General features: G+C 37.2%; 2 protein-coding genes across 4 annotated transcripts in view; one reads left to right on the top strand and one right to left on the bottom strand.

The window, feature by feature from the left end:
* svopa (SV2 related protein a) overlaps positions 1-14746 on the top strand; it is a 29082-nt gene extending 14336 nt beyond the window's left edge. For both annotated transcript variants that reach the window (XM_052105106.1, XM_052105097.1), the window contains 15 exons: positions 1420-1580; positions 2013-2098; positions 2330-2428; positions 4755-4826; positions 4971-5095; positions 5277-5340; positions 5498-5623; positions 6035-6163; positions 6594-6667; positions 6915-6991; positions 8349-8453; positions 8609-8720; positions 8934-9015; positions 10124-10213; positions 13157-14746. In XM_052105106.1, coding sequence (XP_051961066.1) covers positions 1490-1580; positions 2013-2098; positions 2330-2428; positions 4755-4826; positions 4971-5095; positions 5277-5340; positions 5498-5623; positions 6035-6163; positions 6594-6667; positions 6915-6991; positions 8349-8453; positions 8609-8720; positions 8934-9015; positions 10124-10213; positions 13157-13369 — 1545 coding nt within the window. In that variant the 5' untranslated portion in view covers positions 1420-1489 and the 3' untranslated portion in view covers positions 13370-14746. The remainder of the gene's footprint in view (positions 1-1419; positions 1581-2012; positions 2099-2329; positions 2429-4754; positions 4827-4970; positions 5096-5276; positions 5341-5497; positions 5624-6034; positions 6164-6593; positions 6668-6914; positions 6992-8348; positions 8454-8608; positions 8721-8933; positions 9016-10123; positions 10214-13156) is intronic.
* A 204-nt stretch (positions 14747-14950) lies between these two features.
* Positions 14951-20822, bottom strand: dao.2 (D-amino-acid oxidase, tandem duplicate 2). Of its 2 annotated transcripts, none has more exons than XM_052105123.1 (11): positions 20594-20822; positions 20057-20252; positions 19376-19490; positions 18873-18949; positions 18520-18585; positions 18136-18190; positions 16966-17070; positions 16793-16875; positions 16599-16716; positions 16376-16474; positions 14951-16221 (listed from the first exon to the last, which is right to left on the bottom strand). In XM_052105123.1, exons 2-11 carry the CDS (start codon positions 20248-20250, stop codon positions 16090-16092), a joined length of 1044 nt encoding a protein of 347 aa, XP_051961083.1. In that variant the 5' UTR covers positions 20251-20252; positions 20594-20822; the 3' UTR covers positions 14951-16089. The 2 variants fall into 2 exon arrangements, with proteins under 2 accessions (XP_051961083.1, XP_051961076.1); XM_052105116.1 differs by having other exon boundaries at positions 14953-16221; positions 20585-20820.
* Between the last annotated feature and the right edge of the window lie 5102 nt (positions 20823-25924).

Genomic DNA, 25924 nt, shown 5'->3' with positions numbered 1-25924 from the left:
TAAAAGTGGTCAGGGTTAAAAAATCATATCCGTCTTGATGATTGGACACTCATAAGTTTATTAGTAACATTTAAAAAATCAGTGCAAGTTATAAATAAATGTCCAACTCTTTGTGTTCAACTCTTGTGTTGCAGTGTTGCAGTAAAGGTCTTCCCACTGATGCATGTAATAATGTTGCATAAAAAGCCTGCTTATGCTAATGTTATTCCTCTGCTGCCAATACTTGTCTCTAGACCTGGTTGCCATGATTTCAGATGGTGTGGAGAAGTAATGATGGCAGCGCTCTTATATTGTTGATATAGAGCATGTCTTAGTTAGGCTAAGGTCTTTTCCTTACTTGATAGAAAGAATACAGTGTATATCAATGTCACAAACACCCTTCATTTTTTCCATCTACATTTGCCACCGGTAATGTCTAACTGAGGATCTCAGGATTGTTCTGTTTGTCGGTTTGTCTCTGCTGAGCTGGGAGAGGTCAATTGAAGGCTTCTGTTTAATTACACTGCCTGTCTGCACATAAAGGCTTTATTGCCAGGACTGACGCTGTGAGCACTGTGATTACAGTAATTAAACCATTGGATATCTGTGTGCTCCTCTCATTTACTGCTGCCTGATCCAATCTGTCCCCAGAAATGGAAAGATTCACTGCATATCCAAAAGTTTGTGGAAACCCCTTATAATTGATTATTGCAGCTTCACCCATTACTAACAGGTGCATAAATCATGCTTAGAGCCTTGCAATCTCCATTTCTAGCCATTTTTGGAGATGCGGTGGACCCTGTGCACAAAGTGAGCAATAAAAGGTTTACTGAGTCTGGTGTTGAATAACTTTACTAGCCTGCCCATGGTTTTGAAATGAAATTTTTAACAAGCACATGATGTTTGGGTGTCTACATACTTTTGGACACGTAGTGTATTTGTAGAAATTATGCTGTAACAGTAACAGACCCTAACCACTGCTAGATAATCTGTTATTGTTGTCTATAGACTGTGGTGTTTATTAATTGAGATCATACATTTGTTGTGAGTCATAGTTTCATATATTACTCCACTGTCTCTTTACACATTGTGTCCACAGACAAGTCTCTCCCTCTTTGTCTCTTGATTTCTTTCCAGAACACCAGAACAGGGACAACATAGACAGGAAGCTCTAGCATCACCTTGGCAACAGCCTATAATGTGTATCATTCTGTCCAGCATAATGCAGTTATATTCCACATACATGTTTGTGTTCTGTGAAATGTTGGCTGTGTGTTTAATTGGGTATAGGAGGGTACTGACATCAGTGATACTTTAATGAATGATATTTATGAGTATGCTGATGTCATATTTTTGAATACAATTCTGAAATGTTTTAGAAATGTGTTCTTGGAACTATGTGATTATTGATTATTTACTGTCTGTTTATCTTCTTGACAGAGTTGTGAAATTTCGGCGTACAGGTGAAAGCACTCGCTCAGAGGATGAGTTTGGAGGGAAGGACGAAACTATGGAGGCAGAGGGAGGGTGGACGGATATGGAGAATGTTTCCCTGGCCGATGGTGCTCCAGTGCCTCGGGAGTTTGCTAACCCCACTGATGGTAGGATTATTCAAGGAATATTGATCATTGCTGTTTATTTGCACTCATTAATTCTTTGGATACATTTTTGTTGCAGACATGATTGATAAAGTAGGGGTTTTTTTCTTATGTTTTTCAGAAATATAGTATGATTTTTTATGTTCTGACAACAGTGTGCAAATTCAAGACATTAAAGGCATAGTTCCCTCATACCATCCCAAATGTGTATGATTTTCTTAGTTCTGCTGAACACACACAAATATTTTTATATTCCTTCTTCTGTGGAACACAAGAGGAGAAATTTTGAAGAAGGTAGTTGCTGCTCTTGTTTTCCGTACAGTGAAGGCCGTCAGTCCCCAACATTCTTCCTTTTTAAAACATTTTATTTGTGGGTGAAGTAACCCTTGAAGACTAAACTACTCTCCACGTACATCTTACTCTCTCTCTCAACAGATACCTTTATGGTCGAAGATGCAGTGGAAGCCATTGGCTTTGGGACATTCCAGTGGAAGCTATCCATTCTGACTGGACTTTCTTGGGTAAAAAGTCTTAATGAAACAGAATGTAGAGAAGGGATAATTTTTGTCACTTCATAACCTTGAATAATGCGAAAACTATATATTTTTAATAAGCTATAAAACTTCAGCTCATCTTTTGGTCAAATGCTTGCCCTCTGTAATCTGATAAATAAGGTATTGGGAAGTTGTTTTAGTATTGTTAATGTATATATTTGTTTTTCATATTGTCCTGATGAGTGTATTTGTGTGCAGATGGCTGATGCCATGGAGATGATGATTCTCAGTATTTTGGCCCCTCAACTGCACTGTGAGTGGGCACTGTCCAGCTGGGAGGTGGCACTGCTAACCTCGGTACTGTATGATACCCTCAAAGTCATAATGACTCCCCTTTTGTATCTTGAGTTTGGCTTGGCAGTTGGCATGTTTTTGTAGTTTTGTAGTTAAAGGAATTGCTCACCCAAAAATATTAATTCTCTCATAATTTACTCGCTTTCATCCCAGATGTGTATGACGTTCATTCTTGTGCAGAACACAAGCAAAGATTTTTGAAGAATATTCTGTAGCTCTGTAGGTCCTTTCAATGCAAGTGAATGGTGATCAGGCCATTGAAGCTCCAAAAAGGACATAAAGTCAGCATAAAAGCTATCCATAGGACTCCAGTGGTTTAATCAATGTCTTCTGAAGTGATCCAGTTGGTTTGGGTGAGAAAATACTTAAATGTAACCCTTTTCACTGTATATCTTAACTGCAGTCTCCTTGGCAATCGTGATTTCCAGCTTGATTACACTTCCTAGAGCTTGCTGCATTCACCTTACCTCTTAACAATCTAGAGGGGGTCCAATAGAATCACACCCTTGCATCTCTAGATGTAGACTTGATGTTTTTTAGAATCCTAGCCCACACTCCCTCCTCCAATACCAAGTTTAAATCTTTGGCAAAATATGGGCAAGAGCTTCCTGTTCAATACAAAACCAGGGAGGGGCTCTCTCAGGTGGTAGTGACCAATGAGCCAAATGTCTGAGACCGAATAATAATAATAACATAATAATAAAACAAAATCTTGGATAGGCCTAGCCCACCTTTGTCAATCAGCCTATGTAATTTATTGAAATGTAATCTGGGACGCTTATTATTCCAAATGAAGGATCTCGCTATGCTATCAAATTGCTTGAAATCAGAGAGGGGGACATCTTCAGGGAGAGATTGTAGCAGGTGGTTGAATTTTGGTATACAATTCATTTTAATATCATTAACCTTCCCAATCATAGATAAATGTAATGAAGCCCACCTGCCCACATCGCTCAAAACTTTTTATTAAGGGGTCAAAATTAACTCTTAAATCACACAAATTAACTGGGAATAAAATGGAAGGCACCTGGCTGAAAAGCTGTTACTGGGCAGTACGCTGTCAGAGCCAAAGCTTCGGATTTAGACCAATTGACTCTGTATCCTGAGAATTTAGTAAAGGAATTAATAATTCTGTGGAGGCAAGGCATAGATCTAGTGTGGGTTGGAGACGAATAATAAAATATCATCTGCGTAAAGCAAAAGCATATCTTTTCTTGCCCTGGAACCATTAACAGCAGTGATAAGAAAAAAATATGATTTTCTAGGGGTGGTGGCAGGAATTATTTTCTAGGGGTTGCCACCACCCCTAGAAAATCAGCTTTCTTTCTTATCACGGCTGCTAATGGTTCCAGGGCAAGACAGAACGATAATGGGGAAAGAGGGCAACCCTTCCGGGTGCCCCTATCCAGAGTAAAATAGTCTGAAATGAATCAATTTGTTTGTACCACCGCTACCGGTGTTGGGAATAAAAGTATTCCCAAACTCATATATTTCCATAATCTTAAAAAAGATAATCCCATTCTACCAAGTGAGATGGCAGAGAAACCTGTGAGCTTGTTTGATTTCCAGTTTATGGCCTATTATTTTGAGCAGACTCTGAAAGAGCCCATCCAGGAATTTCACCATATCTCGAACCTACTTCGTCCACAGGAATTCCATTAATTCAGATGTTATTCTGCTGGTTACGGTTCTCCAAATCCACCAACTTCTCCCAGACATGCTCCAAATCCATCTTGGATGCTAGCGGATTAGCAGCTAATTCCCTCTCCGACAACTCAAGATAATCGATTCGTTTCTCAACATCCCCAACTCTTGTAACCACCTTAGTGAATTTTGGCAGTGATTGATCGACGTATAACAGCAAGATCATACAAATCAGCAACGACCTTCGTCATCATTGCCTACAAGTTCAACAATTAAAAATCTTCCCCAACCAAATTGGCTCCCTGGGTTGTGGCCTGCTCGGCGGCATCAGCTTGAGCATGTAAGTGTCTCCAGAGCCTGAGGATTTTGAATTCTATGACATATTGTCTTCCTAGAACTGTCAAGGATCAGGTTGTATTGAATCTCACTGGATTATGACATAAAAAGTATAAAAACTAGCAAAGTGCGCAGAGCTCACCATTCACACATCAGAGATATTCTTCTAAAAATCTTTGTTTGTGTTCTGTAGAAGATAGAAAGTCATACACATCTGGGATGGCATGAGGATGAGTAAATGATTAGACAATTTTCATTTCTGGTTGAACTATCCCTTTAAGCCTAGCTTTCATTTTGTTTACCTGCACTAATAATTGAAGTGTTATTACCACATATCTTTCTAAAACAGGTGGTATTTATTGGAATGATGGTCAGTTCTTCATTATGGGGAAACATTTCTGACAAATATGGGAGAAAAACAGTAAGTATAGTTAAAGATTAAAAGTAGAGTTGTATATAATTTAAGAAAGCTGAATTATAACATGACAGATATTATAGCAGCACAAATTTTCTTTTACAATAACACTGAGGAATGATTAGAGCTATTTGTGTGTATTTATTATAGGGTTTGAAGATGAGTGTATTGTGGACACTGTTCTATGGCCTCCTCAGTGCATTTGCACCCTTATATGGATGGATCCTTTTTCTCCGAGCTCTGGTGGGCTTCGGTATTGGAGGGGCTCCACAATCGTGAGTGGCACAGTGATCTAGACACATAATCATTTAGTGAGTTATGATAAGGAGATTTGGAAGATGTTAACCTAGCATCTTAACTTCTTTTAACCTATAGGTTTTACATTAGTTATCATTTGGCACTCTCATACTACAACATGATTGAATGGTTACAGAAACATTTGGTGTCTTCCCACAGAGTAACACTGTATGCTGAGTTTCTCCCCATGCGGTCCCGAGCCACTTGCATTCTGTTGATAGAGGTATTCTGTTCTGTTGTGCTTCAAATATCATAGCCTTGATAAAACTGTATCAATTATGAGTTGACCTTGACACAAAGACGTCATAGTCATTATGTTTTTAATCAGCTTGTGAATTTTGTCTAATTCTCTTCAAAATCTGTTTCATTTTTTGTTGTAGATCTTCTGGGCTTTGGGTACAGTGTTTGAAGTTCTGCTAGCTATCTTGGTGATGCCAACTTTGGGCTGGCGCTGGCTGCTGGCCCTCTCCACCATTCCACTCTTTATTTTTGTTATTCTTTGCTTTGTAAGTATGAATGATCACATATCAGTTTGCTCTTTCTGCTAGATCTGAATAGTGCAAAGCAGGATTTTTTTTGTGCAGTGTGTACATTATATTATAATATATAGGGGTGGCTGTGGCTCAGGTGGTAGAGCGGGTTGGCCACTAATCGCAGGATTAGTGGTTCGATTCATGGCCCACATGATTCCACATGCCGAAGTGTCCTTGGGCAAGAGACTGAACACTAAGTTGTGCCTTGCATGGCAGCTCTGCTGTCATTGGTGTGTGTGTGTGTGTGTGTGTGTGTGAGAATGGGTAACTGAGTCACAGTGTAAAGCGCTTTGGAACCGCTAAGTTTAAAAAAGGTGCTATATAAGTGCAGACCATTTACCATATTGTCTGAACAAGTTTGTAAGCAAAATGTTACATTGACAGTGGCTGCCAGAGAGTGCTCGTTACGACGTCCTGACAGGAAATCAGGAGAAGGCTTTGCGCACACTCAAACGAATTGCTACAGAGAACAAGGTCCCCATGCCATTGGGAAAACTCATAGTGGCCAGACAGGTACTTGCATACAGTATCCTTGTGTATATTACTTTATATCAGGGATTGAAATCCAGGAATCCCCCACACAGAGTGTCAGGCAATCAAGAAACCCCCAATAAAATTAAATAAAAATGCTAGATTTAAAAGATATATTAGATCTTAACATTAACCACATTTAGAACTAAATATTTATTAAATATTATTAAATAAAATATTTTAAATATATTACAGACAGACAGACAGACAGACAGACAGACAGACAGATAGACAGATAGACAGATAGATAGATAGATAGATAGATAGATTCATTCAGTTTTATGGATCAGTCCATAAAACCTGGCATAGAAAAAAAAACATACTTTTTCCTGTATGGAATCTTATCAAGAAATGTTAATTTTCTCTAAACTATCTCATATTTATGGGTGTAATTGTTGTTTTCTGTTTTCAGGAGGACAGGGGGAAAATTCAGGATCTTTTCTCACCACACTTCCGCTGGACAACACTTCTGCTTTGGTTCATATGGTAAAAGAAACAAACAATGCGAAATACCTTGAAATAACTGTGTAAACACTCATTCAATCAGATGTTTGTAAATCTGTACAGTTTTAACAAACCTTTACATCACATCAAAATGCTTAAAAATATATTTTGTTCCCAGAGTCTTACAGCATATGCTGTAGTTCAATGTTTTCCATGTTTCACAATATTCTGTTGTAGGTGCACTCATTCATTTTCTATATTATCCATTCTAATATGTTGTCTGTTGTAGGTTCTCTAATGCATTCTCTTATTATGGTGTGGTTTTGCTGACCACTGAGCTTTTCCAGGAGGGTGGGGCCTGTGTTGGTGAGTGAAAGCTACTGTATGTTTAACAAATAATAAAGATGGTAAAAATAAGACTGGAGCCTAGTTATAATGGAGTGACCATGTTTGTAATACTAGCAACCAAAGCACAACTAGAACACACTGCTTACTAGCTTACGGTTTACTGCATACTGCACAGCATAAACCGTACACTGCCTACAATTAAAGCAGTCATGACATACTCTTTTTTATTTTTTTATTTTTATAATTTCATTATCTTCCCTGAAGTCCACTGATAATGTAAGTTTTTTTTATTTGATTGTTTTGCAACAAAACAGTCATAATTTATCAATATATGATCATTTTCCACCCTGCCTTCAGTCTGAAATGCTTGGTTTTGGTCTAAGTGCCTCCTTTTTTTTTCAACTAACATTTTATTGATTCATATATTATAACAAATTAAAAAACACAACATATACTGTATATACATTGAATCAGCATTTAACATTTAACCCCCACTACCACCCCTCCAGACTTCACATTTGTTTTAATCCTAGCCCACACTCCTTCCTCCAAAACCAAGTTTAAATCTTGCTCCCATAATCTCTTGATAGAAGTTAAAGCTCCATCCCCCAGACTATGAATTTGCAGGGAGTAATACACTGATGCCTCATGGCCTTTTCCAAAAGCAGTAATCACCTCTCCCAGAGTATCTGCCGCTTTAGGGGGGAGTATGCTACTCCCAATAACAATACAGTGCAGGTGGCGCAGCTGTAAACACCTATAGAACTGAGATCTAGGAATCCCAAAATGCTGAACCAAATTTTCAAAAGATCTCAACACTCCACTCCCATATAGGTCACCGAGCGAATTAAAATCCCTCACAATCCACTCTGTCCAGCAGAAAAGGGACTTATTAATACATAATTTAGGGTTCAGCAATATGCTTGAGGCAACATTTAAATAAATGTCAAAATTAGACATTCTGGACACCTTTGTCCATACAGAGTGCAAATGCAAGATAACGGGGTGTAACTTAACACCTTGAGTAAGGAATATTTTACTTCTCATGACATGACCCCTTTAAAACAAAAGGCAAACTGCACAATTTTTCAAACAGTGTAATCAGCATGTTTCAGCATGTATACAATTATCACAATTCAGATAGTGACATCCAGTTAACATCAAGGTCAAATACTTTGCATTGTGTTATATAGTATTTCACACAGTGTGCTCGGTTTGTGTAGTGAACATTTTGGAAAACGATATAGGGTCATCCAGGTATTCCACAAATACATATAATTTGCCAGCTAAGTAAAGGAAACATATTGTATTTTGCAGAAATCTAATGAGTATTTTTTATAGATTTTAAATAAATTGATCCTGTGTCTCCCCCTAGAGGTGAATGGCAGTAAAATGGAGCCAGGCTGTAGTTTGGAGTGCAAATATTTAAACTCAGATGATTACAAAGACCTTTTATGGACCACACTCTCTGAGTTTCCAGGTATGCACTTTATACCACTATAAATACTCATTTATACACTCATATATAAACTAATTTCTAGACACAGTAAAGTATTGCACTGTAAAATAGAAAACATGTAATGCCACAGTGTTTTGAAGTGTGATAGGTTTTACATATTGATTGATGCATCACAGGCCTGCTGGTAACCCTGTGGGCAATTGATCGGTTGGGGAGGAGAAAGACTATGGCATTGTGTTTCTTCGTCTTCTCTGTTTGCCTCGTGCCACTCTACGGCTGTATGGGAAGGTCAGAAGCTTGTGTTAATCTATAACTGAATTTAATATAGCCCTATATAACTAAATAAAAACAACAAGCTGTTACATTTTAGGTGGCAGAAATAAATATACCATTGTATAACAGATTACCGTATAAACAGTGCTCACCAGGGAAACTGTGTTTTACTAATTTAATGTCATTTTTGAAAATATGTTCTTCCATATATTGTCTGTATTGCTGCAGGACCTTTTTGACAGTATTCATATTCATTGCGAGAGCCTTCATTGCTGGAGGTTTCCAGGCTGCATATGTGTACACTCCTGAGGTGAGAATTATTAAAAAATTATTTCAATTATATAAATAAAACTTTTCACAGTTGTATTTGTCACAGCTCTGCATGACATTAGGTCTGAATAACCTGTAAGCCAGCAGAATGCAACAGAGGTAATGGACAGATGCATTGGAAGCAATTTTCCAAAAATTATTTTTAAACTCTTGGCAAATAAATTGAAAGGAGAGTCAACTTGTACATTGTCAGTGTACTGTGAAATGTTCAGCTCAAGGCAACAACTGTGCTACAGGAGGATTTTGACCTTGGGAACTTTCCAGTTCTTGGCTCACTCCCCACACTTGGCAGTCATTTCAGTAATTCACCTGAAATAAAACAGGCCACTTTGCCATCCTACTTTTTTCCTCATGATATATGACTGGAGTTTGTCCGCAGCTTAAGTACAAGAAAGTTGAATATTACATATGCTTTCTGCAAGTTACCTCTGATGTAAATGTTTTTGAGGTATTTTATTGCACAACAACTAAAATGGATAGTTCATCCAAAAAGAACAATTCTGTCTTAATTTACTCGCCCTCATGTCGTCGAAAACAAAAATAAATGTTAGGCAGAATGTTCCCATCACTCACCATTCACTTTCACTGTAATGAAAACAGATGCAATCAAAGTGAATGGTCGCTGAGGCTAACATTCTCCCTAACATCACATGTTAAGTTTCAAGGAAGAAAGAAAAGCATTCTGTTTTGGAACAATATGAATACGTAAATAAACAGAATTCTTCATTTTTGGGTGAACTACCCCTTTAGGAATCCTTTGTGTAAAAAATCACCACACATTTTCTATAGGAGAAAGGTCATTTTCCTAACAAAAGTTTTAGTTTCCTAACAATACTAAAATAATCTTTTTCTGCATTATTTAAGTGACTTTTAAAGTTTAAGGAAACTGATCAATGGAATTGTGATGCTTACGATACAAAAGTGTGATTGGGAAACTTTTGTTAAATAATAAAGTAATTCACACAAGTAGGTCGTGGAAGTTCCTTCACTAACTGCTCAGTGGTTAAACCAAAAGTTCAAAGTGCAATTCCACAGTATAATAAAAATTAAACTGTTACAAGTCACGTAGTGTCTGTGTCTTTCTGCAGGTGTATCCCACAGCGACGAGGGCTCTGGGTTTGGGCACCAGTAGTGGGATGGCTCGGGTTGGAGCATTCATTACACCGTTTGTTGCACAGGTGTGGAAACACAACATCAATGACATAATGAGCAAATAACAATAAATATTATAGATATTTTTGAGACAGAGATTTAAATCTAATACTTCTAATACTTAATTTGCCTTAACGGGATAGTTCACTCAAAAATAAAAAATTCTGTAATCATTTACTCACCCTCATATTTTTTCAAACCTGTATGACTTTCTTTCTCCTGTGAAACACAAAAAGAAGATTAACACAACGTTAGGAGCCTTATTCTCTAGGGATGTCATAAAATGTCGAGATATTGATCAGCGCATTATTTTATAGATATATTAAAATTAGCCTAATTTGCATGCTTTCCAATTCACTCATCTGGCATTCCGTTTAACAGTCCGACGTTACTGTTGCGGGAAGGAAAGGCACTGGAAACACACTGAAGTGGCGCAGTTCAAAATTACAAAGGTTTTTACTTCTTCATGAATGAACAAAGTGAAGTTGATGAGTTCATAGGAAACTGAACAATTAGAAATAGAGACATTTATTATGCAATTTCTCTGTATGTAGCCTTGAATACAGTGAGGAAAAAAGTATTTGATCCCCTGCTGATATTGTATGTTTGCCCATTGACAAACAAATGATCAGTCTATAATTTTAATGGTAGGTTAATTTGAACAGTGAGAGACAGAATAACAACAAAATAATCCAGAAAAACGCATGTAAAGAATTTTATAAACTGAATTGCATTTTAATGAGGTAAATAAGTATTTGACCCCTCTGCAAAACATGACTTAGTACTTGGTGGCAAAACCCTTGTTGGCAATCACAGAAGTCAGATGTTTCTTGTAGTTGGGCACCAGGTTTGCTCACATCTCAGGAGGGATTTTGTCCCACTCCTCTTTGCAGATCTTCTCTAAGTTATTAAGGTTTCGAGGCTGACGTTTAGCAACTCGAACCTTCAGCTCCCTCCACAGATTTTCTATGGGATTAAGGTCTGGAGACTGGCTTGGCCACTCCAGGACCTTAATGTGCTTCTTCTTGAGCCACCCCTTTGTTGACTTGGCCATGTGTTTTGGGTCATTGTCATGCTGGAATACCCATCCACGACCCATTTTCAATGCCCTGGAGGAGGAAAGGAGGTTCTCACCCAAGATTTGACGGTACATGGCTCCATCCATCATCCCTTTGATGCGGTGAATTGTCCTGTCACCTCCATGTTTGGTGTTCTTGGGGTCATAGGCAGCATTCCTCCTCCTCCTCCTCCAAACACGGCGAGTTGAGTTGATGCCAAAGAGCTTGAATTTGGTCTCATCTGACCACAACACTTTCACCCAGTTCTCCTCTGAATCATTCAGATGTTCATTGGCAAACTTCTGATGGGCTTGTACATGTGATTTCTTGAGCAGGGGGACCTTGCGTGCACTGCAGGATTTCAGTCCTTCACGGCGTAGTGCGTTACCAATTGTTTTCTTGGTGACTATGGTCCCAACTGCCTTGAGATCATTGACAAGATCCTCCTGTGTAGTTCTGGGCTGATTCCTCACTGTTCTCATTCACCGATTCCTTCTCGTTGATCATTGCAACTCCACGTGGAGAGATCTTGCATGGAGCCCCAGACTGAGGGAGATTGACTGTTCTGTTGTGTTTCTTCCATTTGCGGATAATCGCACCAACTGTTGTCACCTTCTCACCAAGCTGCTTGGCGATGGTCTTGTAGACCATTCCAGCCATGTGTAGATCTACAATCTTGTCCCTGACATCCTTGGACATCTCTTTGTTCTTGGCCATGGTGGAGAGTTTGGAATCTGATTGATTGATTGCTTCTGTGAACAAGTGTCTTTTATACAGGTAATAAACTGAGATTAGGAGCACTCCCTTTAAGAGTGTGCACCTAATCTCAGCTCGTTACCTGTATAAAAGACACCTGGGAGCCAGAAATCTCTGATTGAAAGGGGGTCGAATACTTATTTCCCTCATTAAAATGCAATTAAATTTATAACATTTTTGACATGCTTTTTTCTGGATTGTTTTGTTGTTATTCTGTCTCAACCTACCATTTAAATTATAGACTGATAACTGTATATATATATATATCGATAATCATCAGGAAAATCTTCTGTAAAAATATTGTATGTTCCACTGAAGAAGGACATTCATATGGGTTTGGAATGACATAAGGGTGGATAAATGATGAAAGAATTTTAATTTTGGGTTAACTATCACTTTACTTTGGGGCGGCTGTGACTCAGGTGGTAGAGCGGGTCGGCCACTACTGGCAGGGTTAGCAGTTCGATTCCCGGCCCACATGACTGCACATGCTGAAGTGTCGTTGCGCAAGACACTGAACCCCAAGTTGCTCCCAATGGCAGGCTAGCGCCTTGCATGGCAGCTCTGCCACCACTGGTGTGTGAATGTGAGTGTGAATGGGTGATTGGGAAATAGTGTAAACCGCTTTGGTAACCTCTAAGGTTAAAAAAGGCGCTATATAAGTGCAGACCATTTAATTTCTTGGGAAATTAAAAAAAAAAGTTTACTTTTTTACTTTTATAGTAAAAAATCAAACAAAAGTGTTGGAGCTACAGCCTAGTGATTATTGTGCATATTACACATGTTGAGCTGTATCCCTCATGCAGCATTGTGTCTTACTGTCAATTCAATTTGTTGGTTGATGGCAGCCAAATTGTGTCTGAAATGTCAGTTAATCTATATTAACTTCTTGTTTCTAGAACTGTTGTATTAAAGTAATGTCAGTCTTGCTGTTGTACTGGGCCTGTACTCGAACTGAGAATGTAACCATGCTGATATTCAGTTCAACAGCATTCTTGCTTGTGTCATATTGATTAAGTAAAAATAACAAAGGTTTAAAACATTGAACAAAAAAAAGTAAATATCAAGCAATAATGAAAGTATGAAAAAGAAAAAGAAGACAATGGAACCAAGATAAATTCAACACATTCCATCCTTCTCTGCTCCTTCCCCCAGGTGATGCTTGAATCATCTGTGTACTTGACTCTGTCAGTGTACTGTTGCTGCTGTTTGCTGGCTGCTATTGCTTCCTGTGCCCTGCCCATAGAGACCACAGGACGAGGCCTGCAGGAGTCCAGTCACAGAGAGTGGGGTCAGGAGATGATGGGGCGGGCCTCAGACCACAGCCCTGAGGGGATTGCACATTCCATCTCTGGATCACAAGACTGAAGGACACAAGGATTTTTAGGACATAGATGGAAGTGGGCAATGTTGGACATAGATAGACATGGGCAAAGTTCTCTGTAAAAAAAACTAAAAAACAACAACAACAAAAAACAATGTGTCCACAATGGAACACCCGATTCAATGGTTTTAAGAGTTGCTTGGTCTTGATTTTTTATCAGCCTATTATAAACAAGTTCCCTCACCAAAGGTTGAGTGGTTAATCACCTCCATCCTCTGGACCAGAGAAATGGAAGGGCATATATTCCCATGACGTAATACCTCCCTCTGCCAAATGCAACTCTCCGAGCGAATTCAACAGGAAATGGGTTGAGTATTGTAACTAAAACATGAGAATTGCATTATGCAGTTTAACATTCAAAGCAGTCATTTACAGTCAAAGAATTCTAAGAGTATTTTGGGGTGTTTAAGAAGAGAACAAAAGCCTTCAACGTCCTGCAGCCTTGAAGTTGAAAGATAGCACAAGAGTGTGTGTGTGAGTGTGTGTGACTAGTTTAGTATAACAGGGAGTAGAAAGTTTTTTTTATTATTTATCTTTTTAAGGGGGCCTTACACTCCACTCCCAACATTCCTTTTGGGGGAGCTTGCCAACTTTTAACTCATTGAAGAAAAATTGAAATTATCCCACATTGCACTGGTTTTTAGTCTTTGTTATCTTGCTTCTTTTAAAGAAACATTTACCAGAGCATTATTTATGCTGGTTAACAGTTAGCCATTTACCGTTTCATCCTGCTGTCGTTGACACCATGAGGCACACAGTTACGTATCTAGTGGACACCAATTGCTTCTTTACTACACGGCAATGGAGTGCACCTCTCACTGACCTCAACTGGCTGTCAATTGCGAATCGATTGTGTAAGGTGTATAAACTCTAACTTTTCCATTATAATAAGGCACATCAAAAGCTGTTGAAATACTGTAAATCTTAAAGTCAACATAAAATTTGAATTTACTTTCGTAATAGACGTTCCTGATCTTATTGTGTGCAATTTGCTGATGCACTTAATTCCAAAGAATAAATGCATTTCTCCACCTGTGCAAGGATTTTTCTTTCAACTGATGTTGTGAAAACATTTAACTCCTTCCTTCAAGGAACCCGAGACAATTTGCAATGATCCATCCAATGATTCAATTTCTCATTTAATATCCTGTTTCATTTAACAAGATGTCACATGACAATAAATCAATAAGTCAACACAATAAAACAGTAGCGAGTGGCTTTCATAAGAACAGGTCTGTGGCAAACCAGGTATATTTTTGTTACAGTCTATTCCATTATCTCAGCATCCAAGCAGATTTGTCAACCCATGACTCGCATTTAAATGCTCAACATAAACGTTTAGTAAGAATCTTTTTCCGTCCAGTGGGTTGAGGTGGCAGGATGATAGGGAGGTCAGATTGTAAAGTGTGCAGTTGTTCCTGTGTGTTCAGAGAGCTGTTTCTCCTATGCCCTTTGCGATTTAGTGCTGCGTTTTGTGTCTGTGTGCACTGATCTCTTGCCACTGCACTGGATGTACATGTGTATGATAACAATAAATGATGCGTCAAACAAAAAAAGAAAGCGTATGACTCTTTATTGTAGATTAGTGCATATAAATGTAAGCAATTCAGTTCCGACAATCATTGTAATTCTACAGCACCATACAAATTTAACTCCTAACGCATACCTCAAATCTTTTTTGGAGTTATGCCCACACCTCTTTAGTTTTACTCAACCTTTCACTTCTGAATAGTTTAACAACAACAAAATTAAATCAATAAAAAAAAATTTTTTATAACTACTTAATTACCAAAAGTGTATAGGGTCATTAAAGACCCGTGACATGTAATAGTGTCACTTTTTCTTTTGCACTTCCATAAATCATATTTTTAAGATGATTTAATATAAGTTTATTATTACAGGATATATATTTATTTGTTTATTACAATGCAAATGAGAGCTATATTCATACAAATGACTACTATATAACGTTGATTTTCTGTGTGACAACGATGAATAATCGGTATTCCATATGCACGTACTCCTACATTTTATAAATGCCATTTCTTACTCAAGATGGCGCTGTTGTTTGATTGATTGACTTACTTTAGATTTGACGTTGCTAATTGACAAAGAAGCAATGTGCAAGTAAACTATAGCAAGTGTAACACATGAACAGTATGAGTTGGTTTTTGTTAGTTGAGTGTTTCTTAAGACTCAAAAAATGCCTGACAAAATACATAAGTGTAGCTTTTGTGTAGATTATGGGTAATGTGTAGCTCAATATGTGTTTGACAGCCAGTTGCGTCTCATGAAATTTCAGTGTGGAATTAATGAATCCTTTTATATATTGGATGCATCATCTCTTTGATGTATGAAAAATAAAACTCCATAATATATCAGAATATATTCTATTCTAATATTTTCTAATTGCCTTGAAATTGTTTTGAAAATGTGACACTATCTAAGTATTTTGTAGATCCATTTGTGATAGATATATGTGCCGGGTCACTAAAGACCAGAGTATGTAATACTATTTGGCGAAACACCCATGCATTTAAGGGTTAATACATGAAAATTTACATCACGGTCGTATAGGATACATTCTTTGATTTATGGAATCCAATATCTCTTAGAATCATTATGAGAATTGTTATCTGATTAGTGATAATACTGCTAACATCTATTTCGATCATGGATAAGCCTGTACTGCCATTCATAAACTCTACAGGCGTGATTTGGAGTGTGCTTGCCAGCCTTTCTGCTCTAAGATCTCCCCAAAGAGCCGAGCAGCTTCCTCTGCACACCCACGATGGATGGTCAGTCCAAAACCTCCATGTCCGTAGTTATGAATCACCTGACACAAATAAAAAACCTTACGATAAGTGACAAGAGGACAACTTCAGGAAAACTGCAAACAACGACTCCTGAGTCCAACATCATTTTGGATGTCCTTCTTCATTGGAGGATGGCATCAGATCAGAATAGTCAGTGCAAATAGTTGAGCTCACCTCAAACAAATTTGAACCAGATTGTATGGTCTCTCTCTCCAGTCTAACTTTGCTGCGTGCAGGCCGGAGACCAGTCCAGTCCTCAACTATCCGTGCATGCTAGAGAGAAAGGGGATCCATTTGTTTAGCGGCAAACATAATACAACAATTTAGTGAAAACTGCTTTAATACATTTTTTTATTCATGGCACATTTAATGAAACAACAGATTTAGCTCCTACTACCTGCAGACTGGGCTCAAGCTTGCAGGCTGCTTCCCAGATTCCTTTATGGTCAGCTGAAGTGTTGTGCAGATTCCAGTTTCCTACTTGAAACACTCCACCCACAGTGACTACACGACTCCTGCATGAAACAGAGGACCGTAGGTCATATATAGGATGCTGGCCTATATATATAACGTGAGCATTAAGAAGTTTACCCTGGTATGATGTACGGTGAATTATAGACACCTAATGAGGAATCGTGTGTGAGGATCCAGTGCTTTAACCAGGGAGCATCTACCTGTAAAGATAAACCCCACAAAGCATGAGATCAAACAGTTCTGTCTAAAAACTCTGAACCTGATTTTCCTTTTATTTTTTTAAACCTCACCTTAATGATCTGCCCTCTGGCTGGCTTAAGATCAGGGTCAGGCTGCAGATCTCCGGATCGGACACCGGAGCAGTTGATGACAACATCAGCACCACTATCTGCCAACTGGAGCCCATTTTTGAGGTAATTACAAATACACACATTCTAACTCCACAATAACTTTACAACAGCAAAGATGAGGTATTTAGTAACTCAACATACATTTGGTAAAAACAAATATAGTTTGCACTAATCTAAACAGTGAAGCATTTTGGCATATGAGCAAGAATAGATCATCACACCATAATGGATCATCACACCGCAAAAACTACCATAATGCTTAAATGGATAGTTCACCAAAAATGTAATTTCTCTCATCAATTACTCACCCTCATTCCATCCCAGATGTGTATGACTATCATTCTTCTGCAGAAACCCAAACAAAGATTTTTTAGAAGAATACTGTATCGTGGCTCTGTAGGTCCTCACAATGGAAGTGAATGGTTACCAACATTTTAAAGCTCCAAACAGCACATAAAGGCAGCATTAAAAGTAATCCATATGACTCCAATGGTCAGTTGCTTCATATCTTCTAAATCGATATAACATACGGGTGAGAAACAGATCAATATTTAAGCGCTTTTTCCCTATAAATTCTCCTTCCTGCCCAGTAGGTGGTGATATGCACGAAGAATGTGAATCACTAAAAGCAAAAGAAGAATGAGAAAGTGGAGATTGACAGTAAAAAAACAAATGGATTCTAAACAAATGGATTTATCCACTGGAGTTGTATGGATTACTTTTTTGATGCTTTTATGTGCTTTTAGGAGCTTCAACATTTTGGTACCAATTCACTTGCATTGTAAGGACCCACAGAGGGGAGATATTCTTATAAAAATCTTCGTTTGTGTTCAGCAGAAGAAAGAACGTCATACACATCAGGGATGGCACGAGGGTGAGTAAATGATTAGAGAACTTTTATTTTTGGGTGAACTATTCCTTGTTTGTGGATAAACATTATGGCTTGATATTTTAGAATAAATGAATTACATTTAATAATTAAGAAATATGGTTTTCTTTCTTTAATGAGGCCTCAAAGTAAGGCTCATCACTGTTTTATAATTTCCTGAAATTGACATTTAAATTAAAAGGTTTAAATCGCTTTCACTTCAAAAAGGGAAGCCTTTGAACCTCTTTAAATGAGCCAATTTTCCTCTGATAAAACTTGATGTTTCTTTGTCTTAACCTGAAAAAAAAAAAAAATTGTATTAAAGTACCATTGTGTTAATCATTGTTAGACCTGACAAAATCACACTAGAAATAAGTAACTTATATAATAAAGGCATCAAGGCTAAAATTATTTCTATATCAATATGGGACAATCACACACACACATTAACATATTCCTAGCATTTATTTTTTTCAGAGAATCTCCACACACACACACACACACACACACACACACACACACACATATATATACACAAACACACACACAGTTTATAACACATAAACACACATATGTACAGTACATCCTGATAACTGTTTACTGATAAGATAACAGTCATTTATTACCAGTCCATAAGCCAGGGTAGGTAAGATTTTCCTTCAATCATGAGGGCAGTATTAAACCACCCAAAGCTAAAGGAAAAGGGTGAAAAAATTAAAGATACACACATAATATATGTATATATATTCCCCACCCTTAATCATTTCCACTTCAATTCTTCCAATTTAGGCACTTAACTGATCTAAAGAAAACAATCCCTAATATGTATTGTGCTGAACCAACATTTACAAAAACAAGTTATGTTTTGCACAGGAGTCAGATCCTTAAATAATGTATGCATTTTTCAGGACTCTGATTTTTCAACCTGTTTGATCAATAGCAAATCAAAGTAATAAACTGAGATACTGATGATTAGTACCTGTATCCAGGGAACATCTCTAGTTCACGCTTAGTCAGCTGGCGAAAGCCCAACACAGAATCTTTAAATGAGGGGTCCTGCTTGAGGAGAGTAGAGTGATTCAACTCATTTTCATAATTATCTCTCATGGGTCAATAAGATAGGTCCATTTTTTCCTGTTTAATTTTAAACTACTTTTAACCCGTACCATAGAGAGAAGGGGCTCATCAGTTTAAAGTGTTCAGGTCAGTTCTTTTGTTTCTAACCTGCTCCATTCTGCAAATTCAAACATGTATTGCACTCGACTGGTACAGTGCAAGAATAACATTTTATGTAATATTTTCATGCTTAATGTGCCAATAACAGAGAACAATATAGTGGGCAATCAGTGAAATCAATTAGGTGACAATATAGTACCCTAATGTTTTATCCATAAGCCTTATGAAATGTGAACCTTGCAGTGTATTGGATATCACACTATATAACACAAGCATTCTTAAGGAGGGACAGGACAATGCTCTCACCGGTGCAGGTTTCAGGCACAGGTTGTAGCCGGACTGGAGGAAGATTCCCATTTTTACTGACTCTGGAGTGCTGAGGCAACTTAGTAGATAATCAAACGTCTCTTTGTTCCATTTACTGAGAAATGAAAGAAGCATCCATTTTAAACAAATATGTTTTCTGTTGCTTTGTCACACAATTGCACATGGCGTCTTAGTTTGTGTATACTGTCACTGAAACACAAGAGGAAACTTGCATTTTTTTCAACATTTAAATAACTTCTATCCCAACTTAATGGATGATGCAGAGACTACTCTCTGCTACATAAAACTATAAGAAAGCCATGTGTCAGTGTAAACATTAGGGCTTTGTGGCTCTTAAAAATACTTCAGCCATTATTTACTTACTCTCATGTTGTCACAAGCCTGCTGTAACTGTCTTTCCATGGAACACAAAAGGACAATTTCAATTTTCAATACAACTTTTTTTGTGACCACGGGCTGTCAAGCTACAAAAAGTACACAAAACATTATAAAAGCACCATAAAAGTACAGCATTTATTCAGTAAATGTTGTGCTCCTTGGGAAAAAAATAACAGTATATGGGTTTGGAACAACATAATGGTGAGTAAATATTGACTTTACGACACTGCACTGCCACATACAAATTCAGATTCATATACTTTAAACAAATTCAAGCCACACGTTTCTTGGATGTTCCCTTTGTCGTAGAGATAGGGTTGCCAGAGTCCAGCTGCCCCATCACTGGTGGTAAGTGGAGTGAAGACATCAGCATACACCTCTATGGTAAGATGGGAGACCCTGTCATGGAAGTGTTGGTAGATGCTCTGAGCAGTGGACAGCCCGATGACCCCCGCTCCAATGATGCACACTTTCATGTCTGAAGAGAGGGCCACTGTGAATACAACTTTTTAAAAGTATAGCTTATTCCACTTAAATAATCTTCAGTGCAGAATTTAACAATATTCGGTGTTTTATTCACCGATTATTCCCCAGGAGATTCCATATGTTTAAGCTACACTGATATGGGGAGGACATTTTTTTTATGCGTCCACAAAATACCATATGGAGAAACGGACCATACTTTGAGAACTGACAAGATTAGAAGGCATTCTTTAGTTTGAGGTTTTTATTGAATTTAAAAGGAAATCATTCGCATGTAATGCCAAGCTGAAAATAATCCATACTTCATAGAATAACAGCTTTACTCACCAACGTTACCTTAATGCTACGGTACCTCTAAGAACAGCTGTAGCCTGATGCAAGCTAAATTGCTAAGTCAAATACGCTCTTAGTTGTTCACGCTCTCGCACGTACTGCTTTCAGAAACGCAATGACAGATCATCTGGTTTAGGAAGCAGAAAACAAAGCAAAGCTTACAAATTAACTTTATGTCGTATTATGCAACTTCAACTGTGGATGTTGGATAAATTCCCAGAGGTGGCGCTATTCGTCTGTTATTCGCCTTTAGAGTTTCTGGCTAGTGAATACCATCTAGTGGACACTAAAACAAACACCACAGATCAGGGTTTTTCAACTTTTTTTTCAGGCCAAGGACCCCTTGGTTGGTAGAGAGACGTAGCAGGGACCCCCTGGTACATATTGTATAAAACTGAATGTTGCGTTTTATGTTCATAATAATACATGCATGGTAGGTCGACTATATTAATGTATTATTTTGATCCATTAAATATAATGAATAAATCAAATGTACATAGCATTACTGTTTGCCAATTTTATATATGCTGCTATTCTTGTATTTGTTGTCAATTTTAGTTATTTTTTGTTTGGTGGTTATTCAGAAATCATCTTATTTTTATTAGTTTTTTTTAGAACTCATCTTATTCTTATGTGGTTATTTGGCTATCACTGTCATGACCGTCCCATGACGTCCATTGATCACACAGTAGTTTGCATGCAATCGTTTTGGAAACACTGACAGAGGTCTTTCATGTTATAATTGCAGTTACCTTAATTTCCCAACGGCTTCCTGTAAACTGTGCGGTGACAACCAGTGAACCATCAGTAGTGTCCAAAGTGAACCCACAATAAGAGTATTGTAGCGTCCCAGCATAACTTTGTTCTTGGATATATTGAGTAGGGCCTATATATAGAAATATAGACTAGGCTATATATAGAGGATATATATAGAAAATGGCAGACTCAGGCAAACATGACTTCCAAAGGAAGAACGAGTCTGTGCTCACTGTGACACTGGTGAGGTCGAGACAGAGACTCACTTTCTCCTTCACTGTGAGTAAATTCGACAGAGAAATACTTTGACAAACTCTGAAACCTCATGCCACAGTTTTCCAGTTCAGCAGAAACAGGTCAAATGCTGGGGGAGGACTATGTAAGGACATACAGTAGGGTTTCCACCCATCCCGTATTTAAAGTAAAATTATGTGTCCCATATCAAATCAAAACGGTATGCGATTTGTCCCATATTTAAGCTGAATAATTGTGAAAAAATTTGATTAAGGTAAAACTTGAAAAACCATCATATAAAAGGTAGGGCTACTAAACATTAGATCTCTTTCAACCAAAGCACACATTTTTAATTAAATTATTACAGATCATAGTTTGGATGCACCCTGTTTGACTGAAACCTGGCTTAAACCAGATGAATATATTAGTTTAAATGAATCTACTCCCCAAGGTTATTAAACATGAGCCTCGTCTGAAGGGTTGAGGAGGTGTTGCTGCAATTTACAGTGACGTTTTTGGTGTTACTCAGAGGACAGGACATATGTTTAAGACTTTTGAACTAATAATGCTTAATGTGACACAGCTAGATACAAATAGAAAATCATTTTGCCCTTGCTACAGTATATTGATCACCCAAGCCGTATTCTAATGTCCTTGGTGAATTTGCAAATGTTCTATCAGATCTAGTAGTTACTGTGGATAGAGCTTTATTTGTTGGTGATTTCAACATTCACAGAAATAATGAAAATGATACACTGGGATTAGCATTTATTGATATTCTCAACTCTCTTGGAGTAAGACAAATGTGACAGGACCAACTCATCACCATAATCATACGCTAGATTTAATACCGTCATATGGAATTGATGTTGATACTATAGAAATTCTGCCGCAGAATGATGACATCTCCGATCATTACTTTGTCTCTTGTGTGCTGCAATCAGCTAATGTTAATCAGTCTACACCACACTATTGTTCAGGTTGAACTATTCTTTCGACAACTAAAGATAGCTTCACTAATAACATTCACATACTCAGCCAAAAAGTCTAGAAGAACTTAAAAAGTAATAACAGAAAATATAAATACATTCAAAATTAGAGGTGCATGGATGGATAGTGTCTGTAGCTACAGACAGGCACTACTATTGCCAGGTCAGCATATTTTAGCAAACTCATAGAAAATAACCTCATCAATCCTAGGTGTTTATTCATTATTATGGCTAAATTAGTTAGAATAAAGCCTCGACTGAACCAGATATTCTGTCGCAGCACAACAATAATGACTTAATGAATCACAGTACCTCAGAAAACAGTGTCTCATAAATTTCCTCATCAGCAACATCAATCCTTCACAGTCATATTACATGAAGAGCTAACAAAACTTATTGAAACACCAAAAGATACAACATGTTAGATCCAATACCAACTAAGCTTTTAAAAGAGGTAGTCCCTGTAATCTCAGAACCTCTTCATAATATTATTTACTCCTCGATATCCTTAGGACATGTCCCAAGAAACTTTAAAATAGCAGTTATCAAACCACTTATTAAGAAGCCACATCTTGATCCTGGAGCATTGGCTAATTATAGACATATTTCAAATCTCCCATTTATGTTGAAAATACTAGAAAAGGTAGTGTCCTCCAAAATATCTTAATTTCTACAGAGAAATGGTATATATGAACATTTTCAGTCAGGATTTAGGTCCCATCACAGTACTGCACTTATCAGAGTTACAAATGACTTGCTCTTGTCATCTGATCGTCACCACAGATCAAGACATACTCTTGAATAGGCTTGAGAATTATTTTGGCATTTGTGGACTTGCATTAACATGATTTAGGTCCTATTTCACAGACTTAAAAAGCTACCACTTTATAATGAGCAATTTATAAATCAATGAGGAATTGTCAAATCAAATAAAAGTTAAGTATGGAGTGCCACAGGGATCAGTTTTAGGGCCTCTGCTTTTCTCCTTATATATGCTTTCCCTGGGAGACATTGTCGGGAATCGTGGAATAAGTTTCCACTGTTATGCCAACGATACCAAACTTGATATTTCTTCGAAACCCAGCTAAATTTCACAATTCTCCAAATTAGCAAAATGTATTAATTAAATCAAAGACTGGATGGCCAGAAATATCCTTCTACTTAAGTCCGGCAAAACGGAAATATGATCATATTAGCCCCATTTTATCAGTTACATTGGCTACCTGTTAAATTTCATATTAATTAAACAAATTTGTTAACTACATACAAAACTTTGAATGGTCAAGCTCCAAAGTACTTAAGTGAATAAAATCGGCCTCAATCAGGGCTGGACTTTAGTATATTATATGTATACTACAGTATTGCTGAAGTAAAACCATGGTCGATCAACCATGGTTTACGCCAAAAATGGTTACTACAAAATTAATATAGTTAAACTATGGTACATTTTTGTAAGGGTCTATAACACAAAGTTATCCATATCTCCTCATGGCAGTACATTTCCACAGCTGTTGCAAATCCAATTACAAATATTAAATTGGACTAAAGACAATACACATTTATCAGAGTATACAGGTTATACAACTCATTTGTTGAATAGTGCAAACCTGATTTTAGGCATTTCACCTCATTTAACTTAATGTTTCATGTTCACTTAGTACTTAAGAAGCAGATCAAATGAAAACAAAAAAACCATGATGGACGGCTGGTCGCAAAGACATCAAGCTTCTGATGGAACATTTTCAGGAAAACATGAAACTGGTGTTGCGTGCATATCTGAGTATTTTGTTAATTTCTTTCTTTTTTTTCTTTACACCTCTAAGTTATGTTCTAAATTGTATTGCATGTTTTTCCCCACAGGTTTGTTTCTACTGCAGATGATGTAAAGAGACACACACTCTATAGCTGCCAGTCCTCATCGGTTAATTTAGTATCTCATAATTAAAGCATGAAAGAGCAGAAATGTGGATTGACTAATGAAGGAGACATTAAATGTAATAAAATGCATAATAGTTTTTGCAAAAGCATTTGCATTATGGTGTCTGTTTGAAATGAGTAGTTGATGTGTTTTTTTTTTTAATCTCAATCATTTCAGTCTATTGCTGATTGACTGAAAAAAAAAATCATTCAAAAAGGTATGGTTCTTAAGCCTAACATCTTGCTTATATCTTTGAACATTTTAAAATCAACTAATCTTAAAGCAGATATTTTGTGGTAAAGAATAATGATTGCATTCTGTGTTTCTAGACACTTTATTATAATTCTGAGTGCTGTCAAAGACAAGAATGTAAACAAGAAATGTAGTGCTGATACAAAAAAAACCTGCCACAGCCAATTGCAAAGTCGCAACTTTACTCAAAACCACATGGATTATAAAATGGATTGCAGGTAAACTTCCATGCCTAACAACACCCACCTTATTGAATCAGCTTCCTGTTAAGAGCAAATGAAAGTTGCACTTCTAGCTCTCCTCTGCATTTAATTTACTTATTTCTCCTCTCCATAAAAACATACTAGCACCATATTGGGTCCTGTCTTCAACATGAAGGCAAGTTCAATCTCATATCACCATTTCCTAACCTATTAGTCTGTCTTTGTACCTTTCTCTCTCTTTCCATAAAATTATTTCCCTTTCTTGGTCTGTTTTTTATATCACATTTTATGTCTGTCAACCAATCTACTTGTTTATTAATTTCTCAAACACATACATTCACAAACATTTAAAGCTAATCTCTCTTTCTCTTAGAAACAACTAACTTTCTCTAAAACCTGAACGCATGCATATATTTTCCTTGTGTAACAGGAAGACACATCTATTTACTCTCTTTTTATAATAAAATTCTAAGTAGATCATTTTCAGATTCATTTGAAACTTGAGTATAGTATGAATGTAGTGAGTGTAGTTTGCTCTGTATAGCCTTTGCTATTTGTTTTTACGACTGTTTATTTAGTTACAAATGTTTTCTTCCTTGTTTTCCTGTCAGACTTGGGCAGTATGAATCCAACTCCTTGCCATATGCCATAGGTGGTAACGTTTTGACTGTTTTTGGCCTGTTCTCATTAAGGTTCACCTGCCCACTACTCTGAGTTTAGACTTTATGCTTTCATTTTTCAAGAAATTGACTTTTTTTCTTTCCTTTACTTTTGCACACCTCACTCTACACACAAATGCACAGACTTTGTGATACTGGATTTTGATTTATGTTTAAAAACAAATGTAAATTACATTTTAGATTTATTTTGTAGTCATATATATACACACACACACACACACACACATATATATATATTAAGATTCAACTTTATTGTCATTGTGCAGAGTACAGGTACAGAGCCAATGAAATGCAGTTGTTTT

Source organism: Xyrauchen texanus, chromosome 3, assembly GCF_025860055.1.
Source record: "Xyrauchen texanus isolate HMW12.3.18 chromosome 3, RBS_HiC_50CHRs, whole genome shotgun sequence".
NCBI lineage: Eukaryota > Metazoa > Chordata > Actinopteri > Cypriniformes > Catostomidae > Xyrauchen > Xyrauchen texanus.
Note: the sequence above shows the minus strand (reverse complement) of the source record. Positions and strands in the feature narration are given on the sequence as shown.